Source organism: Alosa sapidissima, chromosome 14 (genome assembly GCF_018492685.1).
Source record: "Alosa sapidissima isolate fAloSap1 chromosome 14, fAloSap1.pri, whole genome shotgun sequence".
Classification (NCBI taxonomy): Eukaryota; Metazoa; Chordata; class Actinopteri; order Clupeiformes; family Clupeidae; genus Alosa; species Alosa sapidissima.
Window position 1 is genome coordinate 28,373,317 of NC_055970.1, and position 24,546 is coordinate 28,397,862.

A 24,546-nucleotide genomic window follows, 5' to 3' on the forward strand; every position below is an offset into this window, starting at 1 on the left:
AATCTCAGTAAACAATGTGTTTTAACTTGATGTATGTGTCCATAAAAAAGGAAGCAGACACTTACCTTGAGTATACATTATGAGAGATAGTCGAGAGTTTTCCGGTAAGATGATAATCCAGAAGGACAACATAAAAGCTGTATCAGTACACACACACACACACACACACACACACACACACACACACACACATACACACACACACACACACACACACACACACACACACACACACACACACACACACACACACACACACACACACAGACACAGACACAGACACACACACACACACACACACACACACACACACACACAGAGACTTTTATAAATGGTGTGTTCCTTGTGTCTGACCTACAGTTTCAAGCCGGTCATAGAGGATTGTGTGAAGCAAATGAATCAGGAGCTGGTGCAGATTAAAGGCAACGTGGGCAACAAGAGTAATGCTGCTATGGATGCTGAGACTGTTCTGAGGCCTCTTATGGACCTACTGGACAAGAAGTACGTTTCACCCCTCCACACACACACACACACACACACACACACACCTAAAATGATGTCAGTGACGCATGATGAGGAAGGAAGCAAAATTGCATGGACAAAAGTCTCCAATCAAGCAACATTTGAGATTAGCATTAATATACTGTTTTTCATTTGCTCTGGTAAATCCTCAAATTAAAACGATACGCCCAGCACTAAATGTTATGCGTGATTACATAACTCTGGAAGTCGCTGTAAAAAAAGCCTGCCATTGTTACCACTTTTCCTCCAGTCTGTTATCAGAGTAACATTGAGGCCATCAGAGAATTATCCCCAGGTCTCGTAATCATATGCAATGCTAAATCCTCTTTTGTGTACAGTATGTCACCCGCCCCAACTGCTCCCCCTCCACCACTACCTCTTAAGCCATGACGTAGCAGCGTAAGAGATTAAGGAGTTGCATCTGCACCACATCTCAGAGGTTACTGAACCCTGGCTTATTACTGAATACTGCTACCGGAAGCTTCAGTACCACAGTGCTGTCACTGACAATCATTCGGGCTTCGTGGTGGGATGTTGACAAAGTGGGAACTGTGCTGTTTTTATTTATTTTTTTACAGCTTGATGCTGTTTGCCAAGATCTGCGAGAAGACAGTGCTGAAGCGGGTTTTGAAGGAGCTTTGGAAAATCGTGCTGAACACCATCGAGAGGCAGATCGTCTTGCCTCCCCTTACGGACCAGAGTGTGAGCCATCACACCCCGCGTCTCTGAGATTCACACTCTGCCAGTGCCACCATTCACATTTACCATCAAGTGTCACTCCCACTATTGCCTTGCACTGATTCATTGCAGCAATTTATGTAAAGGCCTCACCCGAGCCTTGCTTTGAAGCCAGCATCAATAGCCCAAGAAGTAAACAGTGTTTGGGGTGCTTTCTCGTGCAACACCTCAGGAAAAAGTCTTTCTTTACCTGTGGGGTAGACATGGCACTGACAGGCCTGGCGAGGATGCCCCGCAGGCTGCAGGCTTAGCCTCTCAAGCAACGGCTGCACTTTTATCAGCCGCTCCCAGATGGAGCTGCCTCGCTTTGTTCAGTGCATTAAACACTGACAGCGCCCTGCGCACCTGCATTAAGAATATTCCGGCGTAGCTTATGCACATTGAATGCCAATGGGCTGTAAAAAATTCACCAACACAAAAAAAAAAATCCCTGATATGGCTCGGGCTCATGCTGCGCCTGAGTTCCTCTTAATCTCAAAACCACAGAACTATTCTAGCAATTATTTTGTTTGTTTGTGTCATTAAGAATCATTGTTCACCTTTTGTATTTATTTATTTTTTCTTTCTCACAACAGCAAGGAGCTCAGATGATATTTAGTGCTGCAAAGGATTTGGGGCAATTATCAAAACTGAAGGTAAGGAGAGTATTTTGCGTGCTGTGTGTTGCTGTGTATTGTGCTTACCAAGTGAGAAACTGGAATCTTTAGAAGCGATTTGTTCTACTGTTCTAGAAGTATCTGTAGGATTGCAATGCATCCAGAGTGTTTAAAAACCGTACAAGTGAACCAATTGCCTTTTCTATATTACGTACTGTAGTATCCCCGCTGATACTGACCCAAATGGGCAACATCAAGTAAACACATTACCATTCACTAGTCCAAATCTTGTCTCTGTAGTGAGACAGTTTTATAGCCTTATGTGATCTAAGGGACGCAGTACATTAGATATGCATTAAAATTGCACTTCCCAGCGTCTGCATTTCAAATGAAACGCTTGATTTGATGGCAGCAGCTGGGGCATGCTCAGCCCAACAGGTGAGACACTGGGAGGGTAGTGGAGTGATTGTTTCTGCCCCCACTGAATGTGTTTAGAGTCGGGAAGGCAGATGAGATGAGCCCTGGTGGAGATGAATATGACCCTGCACTAACTGCTCTCTGTTCAGACCAGAGAGAGAGAGAGAGAGAGAGGAGAGGGAGGAGAGGGAGGAGAGAGAGGAGAAGAAAGAGATGGAGAGAGCAGGCAATGAAAGGAACGTTGTAGACTGAAAAATGACACAGAGGCTTTTGGCCATTCTGATCATCTCCTGTGCCAGTGTGATTGGAGGGAGAGGGAGTTCTGAGCCTCTCCCCTACACACTGTATCTTTGTGTCAGTCCGAATCACTTAACCTCAGCCCATCGTCTCAACACTCCTGCTGGGCAATCAAATAGCCCCAGCACAAATAGGACCTCAGCACAGCCACTGTGTTCATTCCACACAGTTCACATGTTCATTCCACTGGTTGTAGAGAGCTCTGTGTGTGTGTGCGTGTGTGTGTGCGTGTGTTTGTATGTGTGTGTGTGTGTGTGTGTGTGTGACTGTGTCTGTGTTAATGAGAGAAGACAGACAGACAGACACAGAGGCAGAGAGAGTGTCTGTGACAAAAACAGAGAGAGTACATACTATCCTCAGAGGATGCACACAGTCTCAGGTCTCAGGTGGCTTGGCAGCCTGCTGTCGCTTCTTGCCTGTTGAAAGCCTCTTTCTTGTCTATGCAGTGCACCGAGACGCTCTCAGCCATCATTACAGTCCTGTCATTACCAGCCGGCTTCTCCATTGAGGATCTCAGTGGCAATAATTGCAGGCTAAGACACAGTAGCCCAGACGCTGTCGGTTATCAGCTCCTCATTCCCTGCCCAGCACGGGATTAGAGTCTGATCACACCTGTCCTTTACACTCCTGGGCAGAAGAACATTCCTACTGGTTTGAAGTTTCCATTTCCATTTCAGATACGAGGTATAATCGTATTAATAATCAATTTCATGGAGTAATCCACATACAGTTTCACTGCAGTAGATGAGACAGAGAGGGTGAGGAGGAGGAGGAGGAGGAGGAGGAGGAGGAAAAAAGGAAGAACTGGTTGCAAGTGGAGAAGGTGACTAAAAGAGTAGAGCACTTGGTACTTTGACATTTTGCTGCCTGCTTTTTCAGTGCATCCAGTCATTGCAATGGAGTATGAAAGTGAGTTAAGCATACTAAGCTTAATAAGAGTTAAGCATACTAAGCTTGCTTATACAGTGTGCATAGAGACGCTGCATGAGTGCAGTATAGAAGTACCCAGATCATGAAGTGATAGAAGGGCTCAAGGATGGATGTGCTTCATGTGTATTCTGTATGTCTCTTGCAGCTAGTTGCAATAGCATCAATCTATGGTGAGGAGAGCGGGAGGAAACCCCAGTGAGTGACCAATGGCACGCAGTGGTGGAGTGTAATGTGCTCGATGTAGTCTGGTAGTTAAAAGTTAAACGGTAGTTTTTAGTCTGTTTTTGTGTAAAGTAATGAAATGAACCAGACCAAGGCTAGAGTAGCAGAACTTTAAGTCTTTAGTGGAAAATATGAGACAAGTTGGGTTATTAGTGCGAAGTAAGCCAAACTAAGTGGTAATGTATATGGTACTTGTCTAGCATATTGAAGGTGTGCTGGACCTTTACCCTTTGGCAATCGTAAGAAAGGGGGAGGTGAAGACAGATATGCATGCCTTCCACTGAATTGGCAGAGTTCTTAGAATACAAAATTATACTATTTACTCTCAATGCATACCAGCAATACTAAATCAAAATGTTTTTCTGTAGCACAGCTGATATCACTATTTGATTAGGTTGAAGATGATGAGTTTGCCACTGGGTTGAAACACTAATTACGGAATGTGCCGTAATTGCTTTTCCAAAAAAGGGAATTTATCAAGCTCCTTTGGTCAGTGAAGCATGAGAGGTTTGTGTGTGTACATGCGCTCAGAAGCCCTGGTCTCCAGACTTATTAGTGAACTCAGTGACTGTGCTGTGACTTTAATAGAGAGTAATGGGCACGGCTGGCCCTTCCCAATCCCAGGCCCGTCACTGCACATTCTGGGGGAGTTAACACCTAATCAATACACTTCGACAAAGCGTTAAAACTGTTGTATGGGAACTGATCTTTAAAAAAGTGACCTTTAATGTGAAAGAAATCGATGGACAGCTTCTTCCGTATCAACCCTCACCACAGACACACACACATGCACACACAATCACACACACTCCCACACACACAGACACACACCACAAACCAATCTGGAGATGCATGGTGCGGAAACCAAATCTCATCTTTGTCCACACTTCCGGCTATTGATTGAAACCCAGCTCCCGACTGTCCAAGGAGCCAACACATCTTGTATCCGTCCCAATCCGCTGATCAAAGGATTACTTTCAACATCAGTTTCATCATCATACGGTGCAGTTCCTGTTGGAGCTTACAGAGTTCAGACCCTCATTCTAATTGCTCTGGATATGTTCCCCCTTAAAAGAAAAAAACAAGAAAGGGGAAAAAACCTGGACTGTGAATTCCTGTGGATATCCTGGAGTCCAGAAGAAGATTAGGCAAAGTGTTCTCCATGACATCATAAAGGATTAGAGCCGTAGCTGTACATCAGGCTTTCCCTTCAACAGCTGTATGACCTCCTTCCATTATAGACACACACGGGCTGACACATTTGTATGTCATTACGTAATGCTTGACCAAGAGCAAGGCTTTTAGCAAAGCCATTTTCTAACATGCATTAAAGCTGGTGTCATGTGTTATAGCGTATAGCAGAAACATTGTACTGTCTTGGGCTCCTTGCCCTTTTCTCTCCCCTGCTGGAGGGTGCTATGGTCAGGTGTGATGATTGACAGGACTGTGGCAGTTGATTGACAGCAGTTATTAAGTTCCTTATTTCACAGGAGGCTGTGTGGCTTCACATGAAGGCCAACTGTATTGCCAGAGATTATTAACAGCCCGTAAGAGACTGTATACTCGAAACATATGGTCATTTATGTTCAAGTGCCCATAAATTGTTAATTTGCATCGTGATTCATGATTAATGCCATGCCATGATATGTAACATTTCTTTTTATATATATTTTCTTGGATTAGAACCTAATGATGATGGTGTGTGTGTGTGTGTGTGTGTGTGTGTGTGTGTGTGTGTGTGTGTGTGTGTGTGTGTGTGTGTGTGTGTCTCTTCCTGTTAGGAACACGTGATCCGTGATGAGGCTCGTAGCCTGACACCACGCCAATGTGCAGCCATGGATTTAGTGCTTCCCACAATCAAGGTATTGCTTTTTCTCCCTCCCACTCTCTCTCTCTCTCTCTATCACTCCCCTCTCCATCTGTCCTTCTCAAGCCGTCTGTCTCCCTCGTTCCATGTCCAGGCTGAGAGCACACACTTCACACTTCACCTGCACCTCCTACCCAGACGGATAGTCACATGCATGCATGAAGCCAGCGTTTTTGCTCCTTTAATGCCTGCCATGTTTGTAATGAAGAACATTCTCTGGTTTATGTCATTAACATCTCATTCCTAACTGCTCCTCCGCCAACACTTCTCTCCCCGTTAATCTATTTTTGTACTTAGGTGTAAGCGTGGGCCCAAGAATAGATGATTGCATGACTCTGGATAGCCACCTGTACTGTATTTTGATGAGGCTCAAATTGTGTGGTTGCTCATTTATTTTGATTCAGGTTAGATGCACACTCCCACACATGCCGTGCTTCCCAGCTGCATTGTGTATGTTTTATTGGTCTGGGTATTTTTGAGGCCTGACCTTGCTCTAAATGTGCGAGGCCAACGTCCCTGTGGTTGTAAGATGCTGCTGTTATTGCTATCCGCAGGCAGGTGTGCACATGTAATTATTGGGGAGATTATTTGGACGGCAACTGCCAGGAGTTGGCCCAAGCTGTGTTCTGTGTGAGCGCAGCCCCACGAAACCTCCAAGACTTAAATTGATTCTCGTGTCTCCAAGGAGACCACCTCCCTCTTTAGATCAATCATGGTGGAGATTTTCACTTCATCAGTATTCCAGGCAGGAGACCCAATTAAAGAAGTTACGAAAAGCCTTGAGGAGAATTTTGCCTGTCAGAGTTAAAAAGGCTGCATGCCGTTTTAGTTAAACATTCTTTGCCCGCAGCCTATATAGTGTGAAACTGCACACTGTCGAATATAGAGCTAGATAAAGGATGTCATATAAGAAAATGACAAAAGACAGTATAAAACCTTAAGTATAGCAATAACTACAGGAAAGACCCATTCAACTCAATGGTTATTTGAGCCCATGTATTATCACATGGCTGATTATGCTTTAATGTTGCCTGTTTTATGTGTACCATTTGTTCTCCTGAATGAACCTCTTGCTGCTGGCCTTTAGGCTCCTGTCCTGTGGCTAAGTGAGCCAGGCTCCAGAGCAAGCCACATGCTCAGGAATAGTTTATATTTGTCATCAAGTTTTTCAAGTTTTCTATACACACATCTTAATTGCCTAAACTATAAATATATTGTCAAGAAATAACAGCTCATTACTGAGTGGGATGAAAGACATTTTTGGACTCATTGGTCTAATTCTGCAAGACCAAAGCCAACTACCTCGTTGTGTTTGTGTGATAAAATCTTAAACACACACAATTGGCAAGGATTCACTGAATTACCACTGTTTGTATAACTCTTTTCCTAATTCCTTAAGACCACACTGCCTCAAATTATTCTGTCATGTTTACTCTGCCACGTTTTACTAAAGAGTATCAAGTGACAGAACTTCCTGTCCAATCGATATGGCATGGTATAATCCAGAGAGACAGCCGCAAGGCAAGCAGTATCATGGATCCATCATTAGCCAGGAAAAATTAAGGACCAGACAGAAAGCAATTATCTCATTGTCCGTAATTGCGAGTCTTTGTTTGCAAGGTGTAATTGCTAAGGGGTGGAGTGGTGAGGCATAGTGGCGGTCTTGAGATTGACGTCCAGCCCTGGCAGAATTCCAATAGGGCCCCCGGCGCCTGCCCTCTCCTTAGCAGTGCTGAAGCCTGAGGGGAGGCGGGGGGGGGGGGGGGGGACAGGAAGTGACAGCGCGTCAGCCAGGCTTTTTAAAGCGGGAGCTGGATCTGCCACTTGACATGAAACTCTAGCCCCCTCATTCTTAATCAGACGGGATAATCAGCGCACATGGTTGTCACGCCTGCCACGCTGTGCAATTCGCCAGCACATCAGTCCCCGCAAAAGTCAACATGTCCTAAGTAGTTCATTTAGACCATGGAGAGAAGCATTAACATCTTGGATATTGTTTGCACAAGTTGATGTACGAGGTGGTCTAACAATCCTCAGAGTGTTTGGATGTAATGGATGAATTTATTCCCTGGAATTCAGGCCAAAAGAATTATTTGCACATGTCTAATATATAAATTCTTTTTTCCCCCCAGCAATATTTCCACGCGGGTGGTAATGGTCTTAAGAAGACATTTTTGGAGAAGAGCCCTGATCTGAAGTCCTTGAAGTACGCTCTCAGCCTTTACACACAACCCACAGATGCCTTGATCAAGAAATATATATGCACCCAGACCTCTCAAGGTAAGCCCATTACATGGCTTCACTTACAGAGCTGCTGGTGACAGAGATCCTTCAAATCCGCAGTGAAGTGGTGCCTATGCAGTGTTTTTTTTCCGTTTCAGGAGTATAGCTTCAGACAGGCACACTAGTGGTGCAGGCTGGTTGTTGTGGAATTTGATGGTGGCCTCGTCTCTATTTAATTACACTTCTCCTTCCCCTTAACACCCCTGATTCTCCTGCTGTAAAGGGAAAATAAGAGGGTCAAGGGGCCTGTCACACTATTTTATGCACTGGGCTCAGTCGGAGCACGAAGCAGGAAGTCCTGTGTACTTTTCCTTTTGTGCATGTTTATAATTTATCAAGTTGTGGGCGTGGGGTTGTTCATCACACCAGGCCAGGGCTCACTGCAGGCTGGAGGCAGTGATGGATGCTTGTCCATCACTCTGCTTGTGGGAATGTCACTCATGGATCTCCTCCAGTGGCCTGAAGTCCAGTGCCTTTAATATAAGCCCATTCAACTTTGGGCACTTTTGCTGAGGTATTATTGTAGAGTTTTGTAGTCATTTTTCATGGTTCATGACACTGAAGGTGACAAATGGACTTTCAAAGATTTTTAAAAAATCTTTGAAAGTGTGTCCTGCATTTCAAAATGTTTTTGTATTGTCCTGCATTTCCTTGTGCAGTTTGGCATGTTGAAAACTGTCCCACACACATAATTACAGCACATGCCTCACTATGATGTATAGGGAAGGAGTTCAGAATTTTTTGGACAAAATTAGTCAAGCTAGTGAACTATAATTTTGGATTAGGCCAACTTAATACAGCTTATCCCTCATGAGGCAGCCTGCGTATTTTTATCTTGTGACCCCTTGAGCATTTTAACAGTAGCTCTCTCTCCTTTTTGTAATTTGAATGCCTACACACTGCATAAACAACCGCATTGTTTATCCTGAACCATGGCCTCCCAAACAAGCACTGGTACAAATCAATTATATTCACCCTCATGTGGGAATAGTTCCTACACAGCTTTTTAAAGGATGTGAACTAAGATTGTATTCAAGCCTGACACAGACTCCTGGGGGCCATGCATATTCAGGCCAGTGTTCTGCAGTGGAAGCTTTTATTTGAGTTGCATTATCATGTTGAGGAGATCTTTTGCATACAGTATATTCTCCCTTGTGTGAATGGGCATGTTGTGATGGAGAAGAAGTGCTGGTCGGGTCGCTATGGAGTGAGGTCTCACTTTGTCCCACAGTTTTAGAGCAATCTCCTACAGAAGAGCATGTTTTCAGCGAGGAGCTGTGTGGTATTGATTCTGTCTCAGAGAAAATAAATGGCCTATATTGGCAGAGCATGAGGGGCTCTCCCCCCTTGGGATGCAGAGAGGATACATACATAGTGAGGAGAGGAGCCTCATACCTCTCGCTTTCTCACTAGCCGTGTCGTGTTTGGCTCCTCTCCAAATCACAACGCAAAGTGGTCATTGAAATAATTGCTTCTTCTCTGTCTCTCCCTCCCTCTCTCTCTCTCTCTCTCTCTCCATTTCTCTCTATCTCTCTCTCTCTCTCTCCCTCTCTCTCGTGATAGTGTCTGTCACAACAGTGCTCAGCCGTGTGCAAGGTAGAATGAAGCCCTTTGCAGCCCTTAAACTTGCACTCTGCCCGCAGGGTCCAGCGTGCTAACGATTCACTCTCCACAAATTTTGCTGCCCCACTTATGAAGTCATCCCCTTTTTATTTTTTTCAAGCTTATCTCTGGAAAAGCTAGTTTTCTCTCCTCATAACATGGCAGAAAATATCAGAAGGCACCCAGTGGAGATACAGGAAGCTTCTGTGGCTCTACTCAACCAATCTTATCTGCACGCAAGTCTCTTATTTGCCACAGTGTACAGTATGGGCACCCAGAATGGGCATTTTGGAGTAACAGGAGACAGACTTTCTTCTGTCTATTCCTCTTTTCTCTGAATATGAGAAATACTGGAATTCAAAAGCAGTCATTTTTTCCTTAATTAGTGAATGGCTGAGCCGTGCATTATCAGTAGGGACGAAGTGCAAGGGTTGAGAAATGAGCTATTGTTCCGGCTGTTGTGCGGCTCAGACGGTCCCTAACATGGTTGATATTGGTTTGAAATTTGATTCTTACCAGCTCATTAATCTCTGTCATGTGAGCAACCAAATGAAGTCGTTGGGAGGAGCACGGCCCTCGTTTGCACACACCATACAGTCATTTGCTGCTGTCTGACACCATTAGTTAGTCACACATTGAGTTTGCCATGAAAATGAAATTGAATATGCGTTTTACTGACTTCCTTCTCCTGTCAGTGCTTTGCATTAACCTGTTTCTAGTCCACCCATTTTAAAGAGTATTGAAGGAGTAAAGATGGTTCAGACACGTGCATATATGTGCTCCTTGTTTTGAAGTCATGGGAGAAAAATAAGAAAGCCAAACCACTAGGGTTACTAGCAGCTGCAGACAGATTCAAACTGAAGAATTTCCACCTCTCATCATGTAGATGAAGTTTATATTAAATTATTAACTCACCAATCACCATATTCACTCCACTAGAGCTAGGTACAGTAGTTATCATATCTATCACAGATCAGGACTCTATAGGCGTATAGTTGAAGGTGACATGGACATGAATTCTGTGAGGGGACCGCAACTCTAGTCCTTTGCTGACCTTGAGGTGGAGAGGGACTCTCACAAAGGAACACATTTCTGCACTCGATACCTTGATGCCTCTGATGTCCTGTCAGAGACCACTTGGCTGACGTTGTTGTTTAGCTTCTCACAACAAATCAGCACTATGCAGGTCTGGCCACCCATGTCCGGTGACACTGCAGGATGTCGGGCGGGACAAAAGGGCAGTATCCATACAAATGGCCAGAGATGTCACGCGGACATCCACTGAGTTACAAATGACAAAACAGTCTTGAGGAGGTTGTGTTATCTGGAGTGGGCTAACCTCAGAAATGGCATGGGGAAACCACTTAGGGCCTATTTATTATGTCCTGACAGCTTCATTGATTTTTTTCAAAAAAGCCGAGGGGCAGAGGCATTTCTTTTTGCATTATTATTTCAAAATAGTATTGAATGCAACATGATGTATTTTGCATACTGAATCAGAGTTTTCCTATTCCATTTAGTGTTAATCGCCATTCGCAGAACTACAATGCTCTCTGTACACAGCACTGTGTAGCACAGCACTAAGTCACCCAGAAAATGAGAGAAAGCGTAAAAAGGGATTTTTCTGTAACCGTTGTGATACACAATTTGAGATGTAGCATATTTGCGTGTTGTGATTCAGTGACTCATAGAGAAAAGAATATGTGGCTCAGAGGTTATTTAAAAGTTTCTTTGTTTGGTAGGACCCCTTTGTGTGCTCTACTTGAGGTGACATATCATGTTTAGCCTTGATCATGTTACGCCTGAGGATTGGGGATTTGGGCCTCCTCTGTGCATTCCCCTCTTTGTTGTCAGAGAGCTTGTATACGTGTTCTGTTTGAATGCGCCTTTTAGGATGCAGGAGCTGCTCAGGTCTCTTTGTTAGTCATGCCTTCAAGTCTCTTGACATCATTTATTAATCACTGACGTCAGCTTTTAATGCATCCTTAAAAGTTTGTTAGACACACATCAGTATGACGCACAACGCTATTCTTTGGTGGAAATGTAAATCCTAGACAAGGCAGCACTGGCTTTGGTTTTGTGTCAGAGTATGCTGTATTTGTCCATATTCTCACTTTGTGAATGTTGTGAGGTAATGCCCGTCCCCAAATCCATTCTTACTATAGGCTCCAATTTGCAGAAATATGAATGTTTCTATTTGAGAGCGAATAATTCTGCCTTCATCACTGGTATCATTTATATCAGTGCAACCTTTGGACTGAAAATTGATTAACTGTCTAGACCAGTTTTGATTAAAACTACAATGGCCAAAACCCACCCCCTTATCCAGTTGCCTCATCGATCTGTGACTTTTTTCCCTAAATATCAGAGGGTATGAAGGTGTGCATAGTAAAAATGTGGGCCTTTCCTGTTGGAATTGTGTCAAAGACCTTCGCCACTTGTTTCAGGTGAAAAATGTGTACCAGGAAAGGCCAGGTCATAGTGCTATTGAGCGTAGTGCCCTGCAGGGTGGAATGTTTCACCATTCCCCAGCCTCTCTTTCATTGACTACTGTAAGTTAGCAAACTGTTTAAGACATCAGATGCATTCTGTTCTTCAGTAGGTAGAAAGAATCATAAATGTTTGCACAGAAGTATCACAACTGAGGCTTGTCCCTATATTATCCACACTGACATGTTTACAGTCTATGGTTTATTAACACAAATATCATTTTTAATTTGAATGAGGCACATATAATAACCATTTAGGGAACTGTGTTTCAAAATAATTAGAATCTTCCACAAAGAGGAATGCAGAATTCTCTGACCAAATCCTACATACATAGAATATGTGTTTGTGATGGACATGAGTGAAAGTTAAGTCTTCACAATTTGGAAAGATACACTGTCACCAAATCCGGTTCTGGCAGAATAGTAAAGTCACTTCTTCTAAGCCAGGCTATTGTTTTAATGCTGTACAGAGATATGGTTATTTTCACTAATAACAAATGACTTGAACAAAAGGACTCTGTCTAACATATTGAACGGACATACAGTATTGAATGGGCTGTTGCTTTAGACATTTTTCTAGGCCTTTTCTGAAATGAATGTTTCAATATGTGAGTGTAGTTGAACAAATAATTATTGTAGCTTCAGGAATTTGAGACAGTAATAATGTTTTAGCATCCAAATTTAATCATTTATTTTAAGTTTGATTAATGGGAGTCATTACTTGTGCAGTTAGAACAATTCAATTCAATTTGATTTGAAATGCACATTTCTACATAAACACTTAAGGCACACTGTATGCCATCTCAAGGCTTCATATTCCCCTCACATATATGTCTTTCATAACCTTTTGTTGACACAAGTTAAGTGAATTTTACAATGTCAATATTATGCAGCCATTTTGAATGGACTTTTGTGTCACAGTGGTCGTTACGCCATTGTGCATTAACACTAGGTCAATTATACTTGACTTATGGCTCCAGGGCTGAACTGCTTTTGTTCTCCCTCCAGAGATTTGTTATGGCAAGACTTTTTTCATCAATCAGTATAATATTACAGCTTCATCATTACAGTAATTGTCCACCTGTGCAGTAAAATCAGTAGGTCGGTGTAGATGGTATAACTATAGCAGTATATCAGTATGTCTGCTTATTCATATATTACTCAAGACCATCTCCTCATGGTAAAATGATTCATATCATATGTAACTGGCTATAAAACACAATGACTGAGATTTAATTTGGTGTGAGACTAATGGTCACTCGTAGTTGAATTATCTTTGGGCGCACACCTCCAGATTAGTGATGAAAGAGAATCTGAAAAAATGTCAAGCCTAATTGCTCCTTTCAAGACATGTAGGCTATCTGCGTCCGTGGGCACACACACACACATACACACACACACACACTCAGCTCCAGTGCCCCACCCCCCACTGGACATGGCTTGGCAACATGAGTCGCATCTGTCAGATGGAAACCTTTTTCTCCTCTCTGCCACGTCACATCTGTCCACACTAATGTATTACGATCGCTTATGATCGCTTGCTATAGATTTTTTGAACGAGCCTGACACCATTTGCTGCAGTCTGAGAGCGACATCATTTTCAGCACGGTACATCATTTGTGTAGTACATAAGCGCTGATCACTTGATGGATGGGAGTGAGCTATTTCCCTACCTGTGTAGTATATCAGCACTAGTGGAATGTATTTAGGAGTTTCACAGCTTGCTCCTAGCTCAGCATGGCTTCCACTTAATCCAATGCCTTGAAGTGAAACATAGGCACTGCCTTTTATTGGCCGGCTACAGATGGTTTGTGTTTGCTTGCCACATAATTGTTAGTTGGGGTTATTTCTCACAGTCCTTCTCTAATCAGGTGTCATTACCATAAATCAGGTTCTCCCGTTCTTTCATCATGTGCGTTAATAAGTGCTGGGTGTTTTGGCAATTATTGATTAAGTGGCAAATAAACATAGTCATTTATCCTGTGAGGAAGATAGCACACATCTGTCTGCAATTTCCCCATGGTGCATGTTTGGACATTAATAACGCTGCACGACAAGCTTCTGATGGGACTACTGGGGACTAACAACAAGTCATTGGTCTACACCAGGATCAGGCCTGGGGATCTGCTTGCTCTATGCTCACTTGGTTAAATAGCTGGAAATAGATGGCATGTTGGCAGAAACACACTATTCAGCACAGACTACTGTTGCCTAATGCTTAGTGGGTTTGCTTGGCTTGATGTGTGTGTGTGTGTGTGTGTTTTAGATGAGGGTGTTTTTTATTTAGTTTTCATTATAAACTAGCATACATACATAATTGAAATGAAACAGTGAAAACACAGGAACTCCTACTTGAACGGCTCATCTTTAAAATGGCTCTTCAAGGGAGGAAGTCAAGTGGAGTTTATATTCCTAGGTCTATTTTCTCAGTCACTGAGCAGTGATTTCAAGGGCCCTCTTGTTTCTTTCCCTTATTCAAAGCAAGTGTTTTTGCAATCATCCTGAAAGGAGATGCACACGGTCTCTGTGTTTGATTGATTCTGTTTATGTTTTGGGAACTCTCTAGGTCAGTCGTCCGATGGACCAGTGGGGGAGGTGTCCATGCAAGTGGATCTCGTCTCTCATCCAGGCACGGGGGAGCACAAAGTCAACGTGAAGGGTAAGTCTGGGCATCCTGTGGAAAGCACCTCTTCCTCTCTCACTCTCTCACACGCACGCACGCACGCACACACACACACACACAGAGACAATTACACACACCTGCACTCACAAATTCACACTCTCACAAGCCTACATTCTCTAAAATATTCTCCAAAGTATCTGGAAACCTATTAATAGTTCTGTCCACAAATATTTATGTGCACTTACTCAAATGAGAAGAGAAATATTTACATTGCATCTGTGTGCAGACTGCCTTTTCATGTGATTTTGATAAGAATAAGGAGGACACTTTTAGAATGTGTATCGGAAAAGTAACTTGCAGTATGTGAGGTGCAATTCCTATATTCACACACAAACAGTCACAACCGTCATGTCAGCTGAGTAGAAGTTCAATAGAATTAGGTACCTGCGCAGCACAGTATCACTAGCTGCGTTTCCATTACAGTTTACAGCAAAATTATCAATGGTCCATTGATGCATTTGATTAGTGCAAAAGTGCATAAAGGCAAGTTTCATAAAATCACGTGGTGAGCGTTTTCTCATTTTCTTACAACACAGCCTGATAGTGTTTGGAGCTTTTTGTAGAGATGACATGTAGACTAACTAATGTTTTGTTTCTGTGCTCCAACTCACTGAGAGATGTGCAAGAAGGGGGATTAGCCCAGTCATTATTGGCCCACAGTCGTGATTAAACACAACTGTGTTCCTTAATGACCCAAGAGTTGTAGCATTTATAGAGCACTGTTCCAATAACAATGCCATTAAAAGAAGGTATATTAAGAAGCCTCATTAAGTCCATCCTTCATACTACTCATTGATCTAATGTACCTAAAAAAATCAGCATTAAGGAGGAGGATTGTTTTTAGCTGAGCTACACATGGACATTCAGTCTGAGTTGGATGACCTTAGAGCCAGTAAACTTGCACTCACCTCCAAATGCATTCACACTTCCCGGTACTCACCTCACAACCTGACCAGACTCTCGGAAGAGCACTGCCTCCCTTATAGCTGTTTGTAGCCCCACGGACACATGTTCCCCGGGCTCTGAGGACAGTTTGATGTGGGCCCTGCATCCCCAAGAGTTCTTAGATTGCATTGGCTGTCCCTTGGCTGCAGTCCTTTTCTCAGTCATGGACATTTTGTACATTATAAAGCAGTATAAGTGGGACAGAGCTGAACAGAATGTCTGTGAGACTGCCACAGTGTAGCTCATGGCAGCAGTTAGGGGAGGCACGTGTGAGTCACCATGCGTGTGGAGGGTTGCCTGTGCTCACCGCCTGTCCTTCTCTGTGCCCTGCAGTGGTGGGAGTGAACAACCTCAGCTGGAAGACCAGCGCCATGTTCCGGCCGTTCGTAGAAGTCAACGCCATTGGGCCACACCTCGCTGACAAGAAACGCAAGTTCAGCACCAAAACCAAGAACAACAACTGGTCCCCTAAGTACAATGAAACATTCCAATAGTAAGTCCTTTCCTACAAGTTCCAAATACAAATTCAATGTGGTCACCCATACCTTTTGTGTCCACTGCTCGGCTTAGCTAATAGCAAGGGACAATTTTTCCTCTCTTGTAAATAAAACACACTGTTCACTAGTAAAATTCATCTAAATTGGTGTGAATTTGTGGACAAGGCTGATGAACAACAATGCATGTCACCAAAAAGGTGGTGTGCATAACTTACTGTGAAAGCGTTGACTGTGCATCCCTGTCTTGATGCATAATTAAGCAGAATGGAGCAGTAAGTCTGATGAAATATGCCTCAACTCCTCCACACTCCCTCACGCATGCTCTGTCTCTGCCAAACAAGCTAGAAGGATCATATATGGTGTCTGCTAATAGTGCTGAGGGATCAATGCCTGGTCTGTCTGCATATAGATTCACCCCTGACAGTCTCACTTGAAGCATAAGAGGCAATTAGAGCCGAGGGATCTTTGGGAAGCAGCTTACAGAAAGGTTGGCTTGCCATAAAGGATGTCTTTGTGCTTCCCAGTGAAGGCATTCACCCCTCATCTGCTAAGAAATGCATTGACTGGCTCCCCCCCTCTCACTGGAAAGGCCCTTTATTTTTTCTAAATGTCAGACTCAAACTCCTATCTGCTGACTGGCATGTAATTAGGGGGAAACCATAACCTATAGTTCCCATCTGGCAAGAAGATTACCTCCCCGGATTTGTAAAGCATATTGAAAACAAAAAAGATTATTAATATGGATGAGTTTGTAAAAGCCACTCACTGTTATTTGCCTTTCTTTTTAAGTGTACTGAGCAATGAACACGGTCCAGAGACCTATGAGCTTCACGTCTCTGTGAAGGACTACTGCTTCGCCCGGGAGGATCGAATCGTTGGCATGACCGTTATCCAGCTACGGGAGCTGGCTGACAAGGGAAGCCTGCCCGTCCTCTGCCCTCTAGTCAAGAACGTCTCCATGGATGAAACCGGCCTGACCATCATGAGGATACTCTCTCAGAGGACCAACGATGAGGTGGCTAAAGAGTTTGTGCGGCTCAAGTCCGACACAAGGTCTGCCGAGGAGGTGACGGAGCCAAAAAAATAAAGCGAAACATGCAGCGACGGAAAGCAGGGGAGGGGCATCAGACGGATATCCCAGCTGGCCCAAGGAGTTGTGTTGTTTGTTTTTGTGCATGTGCGTAAAACATCTGTTGGAATGTTCATTTTAAACTACAGTACGTACAAGTGTTTACCTAATGTATGCTCACTGTTAAGTACTATATTCTACAAGTTACGTTCAAGGGACATTCGGTACATTTTTGTAAGACATTAGTCTTTTTGAACAGAAATTTGTTCAGATAAAGTGCCAAACCAGAGTTTAAAAAAGAACTAAAACAGAACGATATAAAACTATGGCGAACTTGGTATCTTTTCAAAATTTGCTTGATTTGTCCAGTGTATAATCATTCTCTTTGGCCGTGTAGCGTTTTACTCGTTAAGTCCTCTCATTTGCACCAGTTCGTTACACATTCCTTCACACAACACTGGTTGTGCATGTCCTGTGTTCGACCATGTCTCTCCCATGAGTTCACAGTGACCACGGCAAAGGTCATGAGCCTGCGCCCTCCAGTTCTTTGTATTTTGAGCCAACCCTTAAAAAAGAGACCATTTTTTAAACGGCGATGACTGCTATTTCAGACTTCATAGGTGTTTGTAATTTTATAACCATTGACAACAATGAAGACAGCCTCTTGTGCTATCAGTTGAAAAAAGGGTGGAACAGTCTTTTCTTTAATGCCATATTTTATGTGTGTTTTTTTCAGTCATTGGCTTCCAGCCCTTCTGAATTATCACTGTGAACACGAGCTTTGGAAGGCGGGCTTACATAACATTGCTGACGGTTTGATATTGTCGTTTCATATAGGAAATAACTTTGTTCCTGAGAAACTGCCAAAGTTATATAAAATGTTTGTACAAAAAAAGCAATCCATTACCTGTATGAAAAAATATATATGTACATGTGCTATAAGGATTTTTTTTCAAAGCTACATATCCAAGTGGTGATGGGGTGATTTATAAAGTTTTATTTTGGAGAGTTATGTGAAGCTGTTAACCAATCTGAGAGTTGTAAATGTTGCTTTACATACAAGTTATATCAGCTTCTGTCATTTCATTTATTTTCTTTACAATGGAAAGAGTTTAACGTTTGGTAATTATGCAACATTCCTATGTATTGCACTGATGGCGAATTGTATGTCATGTAAATATACTTAGTGATAAATTGTATGAGGTTGTCATTTTTATGTATGCCCGAAAGATTACGACACATAAATCAAAGATTGCATTGAGGTCGTATAGGGTAATTTCACAATCAGGGAAGGTTTGGGATTACCCACATACTGTATGTCTTTGTAGTTCAAAATATATGGTTTATGTTTGTTAATTTTATGTGCATTATTATTGAGTACCATTAGAAGCACTTGGAGTTTGTCCACAAACATTTTTCATACTTCTCCACCCTCCAAGTGGATGCTTGATTTAAACATACACCACCTCATCGCAAAATATCAACAAACCTTTATTGTTAGTAGAAAACTGGAGCACAATAGGACATTTTATAATATCTGACAAATTAAATGAATTTTAATTGAAGTCATCATCTGATGACTTCAATTAAAATGATGATAACTGATATGGTTGGTCGTTAGTAAGGTATAATGTATTGTCCGATAGTCATTATCGGAAAATAAGTCCCAACAGGGTGAACCGACCCCAGTGCGAAGCGGATATGTGATATGCTATAAAATCCCACATATACTGTATGATGCAACTTACTTCACTGGTGTTTCTTAGATGATATTCACACAAAGAACAATAAACTCAACAAATTATATACAAAATGTAACTTACTGATGGCGAGAAACAATTTTGTTTCAGATGTCCACTTCACAAATCCAATATGTTTCAGAGTTCCATGACCAATTCCCTTTAAAGTTTTTTAATCATACACAAACCATATACTGTAATATCAAAAGCTCTTTCCCTGATTGTGAAACTGGAAAAAAGAACTGGTATGTATTCATAAACAACAGCAATAGATAATCTGTGTAATCACATCCAACAAATCTCATTCATCTCTCAAATTTGTAAACCACACGCTTTGAGGATGAAACAGTGCCAGTATTGGCTTTAAAAGATTTAAATAGGTTTTTAGTGATACCTAATTCATATAATAATGTCATCTCAAAGTCAAAATGAGAGTCTCACTTCAAATGGCAAAAACCTGCTGTAGAGTTCTGATTCATGCTGCTTTTAAGCCACAATCAGAGTTTGACAGCAACAGCCAAATCTGTGGCTCCGCACTGAAGACCTCAAACACAGCAGAGGACAGATTTGCCTTGGCCAGAGGATTACCTCTAAATAACACACCCACTGATAAGCGTCCATATTGAAAGATTCAGAAAGTACACTGCACCTCTTTTCAAATGGACGATTAGCACCTCACATCCGAATGATCAGATCAGCACATAGACAGCAGGAGAACTCACCCTGAACACAGATGCAGAATCAGACAGGCAAACCAAATAAGGCAATTGTTCATTTGTACTCATGCATGCTATTCCAGATTATGGTCCTGTTCCACTCATTTTCAAAATGTATTTATAATACAGAGATAATAGGTAGACTGTCAAACAGAGAAGGGCACAAATTGTGCCTATTTGTAAGCTGTGGCAGGTAATGAGCAGTGGATGTGGAATGTAAGAGGCAGTGATGTGAACTCATTCATTTATCTGTCAGACAAACTTAAAACAAGTGTCTGGCTGAAGAATGCCACATATGTAGCGGCAGACCAGGGTAAAGCTCACAGATGCACACGCTACTTATCTCATCTGCACAAAGTCATTTTTCAACATATTGTTTTTCATTCATAATGCATCTCAGTGGTTCTTTTGGAACAAGTCATGATACATATCCTCACTGAGAAAAAATAAATAAAATCAATGAACACAGAGCATATTCACAAGTCTTCATCTGAGGTAGGTATAGTATGCAATGTATTTTAGAGTGCACTGTGAAAGACTGGATCAAGGCAAAAAACTCACTATTTAGTGTGCTGTCGTCTTGTTGTCAGCTTGTCTCTGAAGCTGCCACAGTCCTGTTTCCGTTTGCAGTGGCACAGTTGCACACCTGTTTCCTTCTCATACCTGTTTAGCTTCAAATGAAGGAGCATTCAGAAATGATGCCCTGATTTGAGAGGTATGGCAACTGAAGTGCTCCCGGCAGAAACAAAGGGGTAATGAAAATGTGATGTTTTTCGGTGTTCTTTCACACATATGAGTCTGACATTGTGATGAAAACAAAGATCTTGGGGCATTGTATATGGGCTTTCATTTATTTATCACTAGAGACAGTGTTGGTGTGGAAACGTCCTCCGCCTGAAGATGGGAACAAAGTAGGGCAGATATAGATACTAGAGAACTGCATGACCTCCATATCTGTTTATCTTTCTATTTTTGTATGATTTTCAATATGATTAACCTACTCAAAAACAAACCAAGATGATCACAAATGTATGACTTCTTTAATACTGTCATCTATGTTCAGTGTGCCTATACGAAAGGACACATTGACAGACACAGACTGTTGTTATTATTGGTTTATGCGATGGATGAAATTCAGTCTGTTACCATGGAAACCAAGCATTCACCATCATTGCAGTTGTGAGCCTTATAACGAGACGTGCCGTGATGGTATACCTCCCTGCAAAGACTCCTCTATGCCCCGGGATGAGTTACTTCCTCTACATGTAACAAATTGCTGAACCTACAAAGTGTATATCCCATTACACAAAGGTTCATATTTAAAACATTACTCTTTGATGATGATTGACATGGTCACAAAGAAGCTGCATCTTCAAAATGATCTGATGCTTTGCTTCTCATAGCCATGAAGCACTATCAGGGGTGCTGCTAGATCATTTGGGCCCTATGACAGACAATATTTCTGGGCCCCCTGATAATATATAGTATTATTGGGGGGGGGGGGCTTAGAATCATCACCCTCCAGCGCCACCCCTCAACACTATTATCATCTTAAAGAAAGTTTTACTTAAATAAAAATACCAGGACAACAATGTAAAGATACTCCATTGCAAGTAAAGGTTGTGCATGAAAAAATCCTACTTAAAAGTGCATAAGTATTGTAACAGTGGATGTATTGTTTGGTCTCTGACTGATATTATTGTAGAAGCATATGACTTCATTACATTACATAAGCATCAGCATGTAAGCTGTAGGGGTGTAAGAATATATCGATAATATCAAATATCGCATATTTTATTTGCCAATACTGTATCGATTTTCAAAAATATATGTTTTTTAATTAATGTTTATATGCAAGCACTTTATTTTGTTATTGACATAAGTAGAATTGTACTGTAGTGTACTGAATTGTTTGTCTAAAGCAAACTTTTTTACAGACAGTTTATGCATATGATGGTGTCTTCTTTATAATATTTTTTTTTATATAAAATTAGGTTTAAAATCACAATATATATCACCTTTCACACAGTATTGAAATATATTGCAATACACTGATTTGTAACCCATGTATCAAAGGTACGTATTGTATCGCCAGATTCTTGGCAATACACAGCCCAAGTAAGCTGCATGTTAACTGTTGCTAGAGGAGGAACCTGGAACAGGTTATACAGGGACACCAGATGAATCTAACTGGTTGTGAAATTGTTAATGGGAGAAGAAAGAGTGTCTCTAGTCTTTGATGTTTGGTGAGATGCTGGATATCAATGAGCATTTATTTCAATGAAGCCATGTGAGACATTTAGAGTAAAAATAACAATTTGGTGGAGCTTTTAGCAACTTATAGACATCTGTTACATAGGCTATAACTATATAATATGTGCATGCTTTTTGTAAGATGTCAGACGCCAAAAGGTTTTAAAACCATTGGTTTAATCAGTGTGTTACATTACTGTGCAAACTCTTCATAATAGTTAATCTTAGTCTTATGAGTTATTGAAAAGTTATAAAGGCTGTCAAATAAATGTACATTTCCTTCTGAAATGCTATGAAGAGGAAGTGAATGTCATCAGGGCTTCAGGGAATACCATCTCCTTTCTACTCTTCATTTGCCTTGTTGGCCCGCCGCTTACCCGGTTCAACCCCTTTCCTTACGTGAGGTCATGGATTTCTAAAGGACATAGAGCTGCACTGGACACAAGGTGAGAAAAATGCAGGGTAATGGAGGCCGGGGGTCTGGATGCTGTATGGGCCGTTTTGGACAAGTAGGCCTAGGCTACGGTAGGAAGAAATCGCGCTTCCACGCTGTATCTTGTTGATCATTGATTACTGGGTGTGGGTGGTCATCATTGCAATATATAGCATACTTTAGCGCCGAGGCTTCTACCCTTGTTGGACTGTTTTGTTGGTTCCCCTGTAGGCTACCTCCTGTTTTCCCGGTCTGTGTGTGTGAGTGTTTGTGTCTCCCGCTCCCTCTCTGTGTCATAGAATGTGTCAGTACCGATGTGTTTTGATTGGGGGGAGGTGTCCGGGGGAAAATATTTAGGGTTTCAGATAGGTATTCAGATGTGTCAATCAGAAATCACTAATCATTCCACGCTGTATCTAATTGATTATTGATTACTGGGTTGTCATCATTGCAATATATAGCATAGCCTAGGCCTACTATATATGTTTTTATTTCGGCCTATGCATAGAGTGTTTGTCTAGTTTTTTTCGATAATTTGATAGCCTAATGGATAATTGCTGCTTTTTTTTTACGTTTTACACCCATGCAGTGCAGTGTGTTACAAGTTCTGAAGTTAATAAACATTGCCCTGATGTACAGACCGCGTTCTTTAGTTTTTTTAGTCAGAGCTATGTACGCAGGTTTTTTTTTATTGTTGTTGGTCCCTAACCTCAAATCCCCGTTTAGAGTCGCCGGATCCACCCCGCCTTTGGGCTCCGGCACCTCCCACTTTACAAATTAAGCACTGAGTAGGCCTACTTGTGTAAATGTACTTAGTTGCTTTCCACTACTGCATGATGAATGTGACTTTCCTCCACTGCATGAACGTAGGAACCAGGTGACCAGGTACCCTTTGCTGTGCACAATAGATAGTAGACAATTGTACAGGTATTGAAAAGATCCACACTCTTAAAACGAATGTGTTGGAAACAACACAAACTGTGTTGTCCCTATCTGGACACAGAGATGTGTTAAAAGCAACGAAAGTTGTGTTGTTTTCAACACATTCGTTTTAAGAGTGTATGTGGCAATTCATAAAGGCCAAGATCTTCTTCATGCAGTATTCATACAGTAACTATTATACTATATGACTTTGGGGTATTGGAGACGTTCTATCTACTCTATTGTTTATGAAATTAGAGCAAACATTATTCAAATGTTTTTTCGATGGTAATGCCATGCAACACATACAAATGGCTAAATGTTTTCCAAGAAATGTCTATTTCTAAACAGTATAATAACATGTTCCACCAACTTTTTTAGAATGCATTTTGGGGATGCAATGCATTCATCACATAGTTAAAAAAGGGAAATAGATAATTAAATATTCTAAATATAACAAATTTCACACCAGACACTTCACACCTCCCATTTCATAATTGAAGATCACAGAAATGCCCATGGCATTTGTGCATTATCTCTATGTGTAGGGGATAGGGCTTTTTGCAGTGAGCACAGGGAATATTGACCAGAAGCAAGTTTGGGAAAGAGATAGGGAGAGACGGGGGAATGACTGTGGGTCGAAACTGAACCCAGGCCCCTTAGGACCTTTAGGAGCCCCAACTTCCCCAACATTTCACCGTTATCTTATGTTTAATGTTTACAAGCAAGTCAAAACGAGGCTACCTATGTCTTGATGTAGAACCATTTCAAATGTGTTGTGGTGAAAAAATGGACATGCAGTGGATCCTGCTGTGGTGTACTGATTACTGTTTAAACTGTGTCCTCAGGCTTATTCTGTCACTGGTGCTGCATCTCTCTTGGCTATACTGCTGCCCACGTTTGATTGAAGGAAGCTGACTCGAACAGAATGATCAAACAGGTAGAAAACATACTGTACATACATAAGCAGTGAAAATGCATCAACCTTGGCTGAATGTTCTCATAAAAATCATTCTTCCCATAAAAGCAAGGACATGACAGACCTTCATTGGGACATCAGAGAGAATATTCTGTGGGAATGTCAAGCTCTGGAGGACAGTGTGTATATCTTCCGTAAGAGATGAAATTACAATTCCTCTGAGTTCGTCTGACCTATGTGACTGATTTTGTGGCAACATCCACTAATATTATGAGACTACATGAGGACTGAACCACAAGAGAAGGGAGATTGAACCGAAAGGTCTACCGGTAGCTTTAAAATAGATGAAAATGACCGTACAAAAACAACAACATCGATGCAGTGTTACAAATGACTTCACATGTTTCA

The 24,546-nt window shown here is 41.8% G+C and overlaps 1 protein-coding gene across 5 annotated transcripts in view; it reads left to right on the top strand.

Moving 5' to 3' along the window:
• Positions 1-18,356, top strand: part of LOC121681686 (protein unc-13 homolog C-like) — a 121,605-nt gene extending 103,249 nt beyond the window's left edge. For 4 of the 5 annotated variants that reach the window (XM_042061562.1, XM_042061561.1, XM_042061563.1 and 1 more), the window contains 8 exons: positions 361-501; positions 1,101-1,224; positions 1,836-1,895; positions 5,504-5,584; positions 7,722-7,869; positions 14,530-14,622; positions 15,925-16,084; positions 16,878-18,356. In XM_042061562.1, the coding sequence (XP_041917496.1) occupies positions 361-501; positions 1,101-1,224; positions 1,836-1,895; positions 5,504-5,584; positions 7,722-7,869; positions 14,530-14,622; positions 15,925-16,084; positions 16,878-17,175 (1,105 nt within the window). In that variant the 3' untranslated portion in view covers positions 17,176-18,356. The remainder of the gene's footprint in view (positions 1-360; positions 502-1,100; positions 1,225-1,835; positions 1,896-5,503; positions 5,585-7,721; positions 7,870-14,529; positions 14,623-15,924; positions 16,085-16,877) is intronic. The other variant, XR_006022244.1, reaches the window with a different exon arrangement.
• Positions 18,357-24,546: the final 6,190 nt, after the last annotated feature.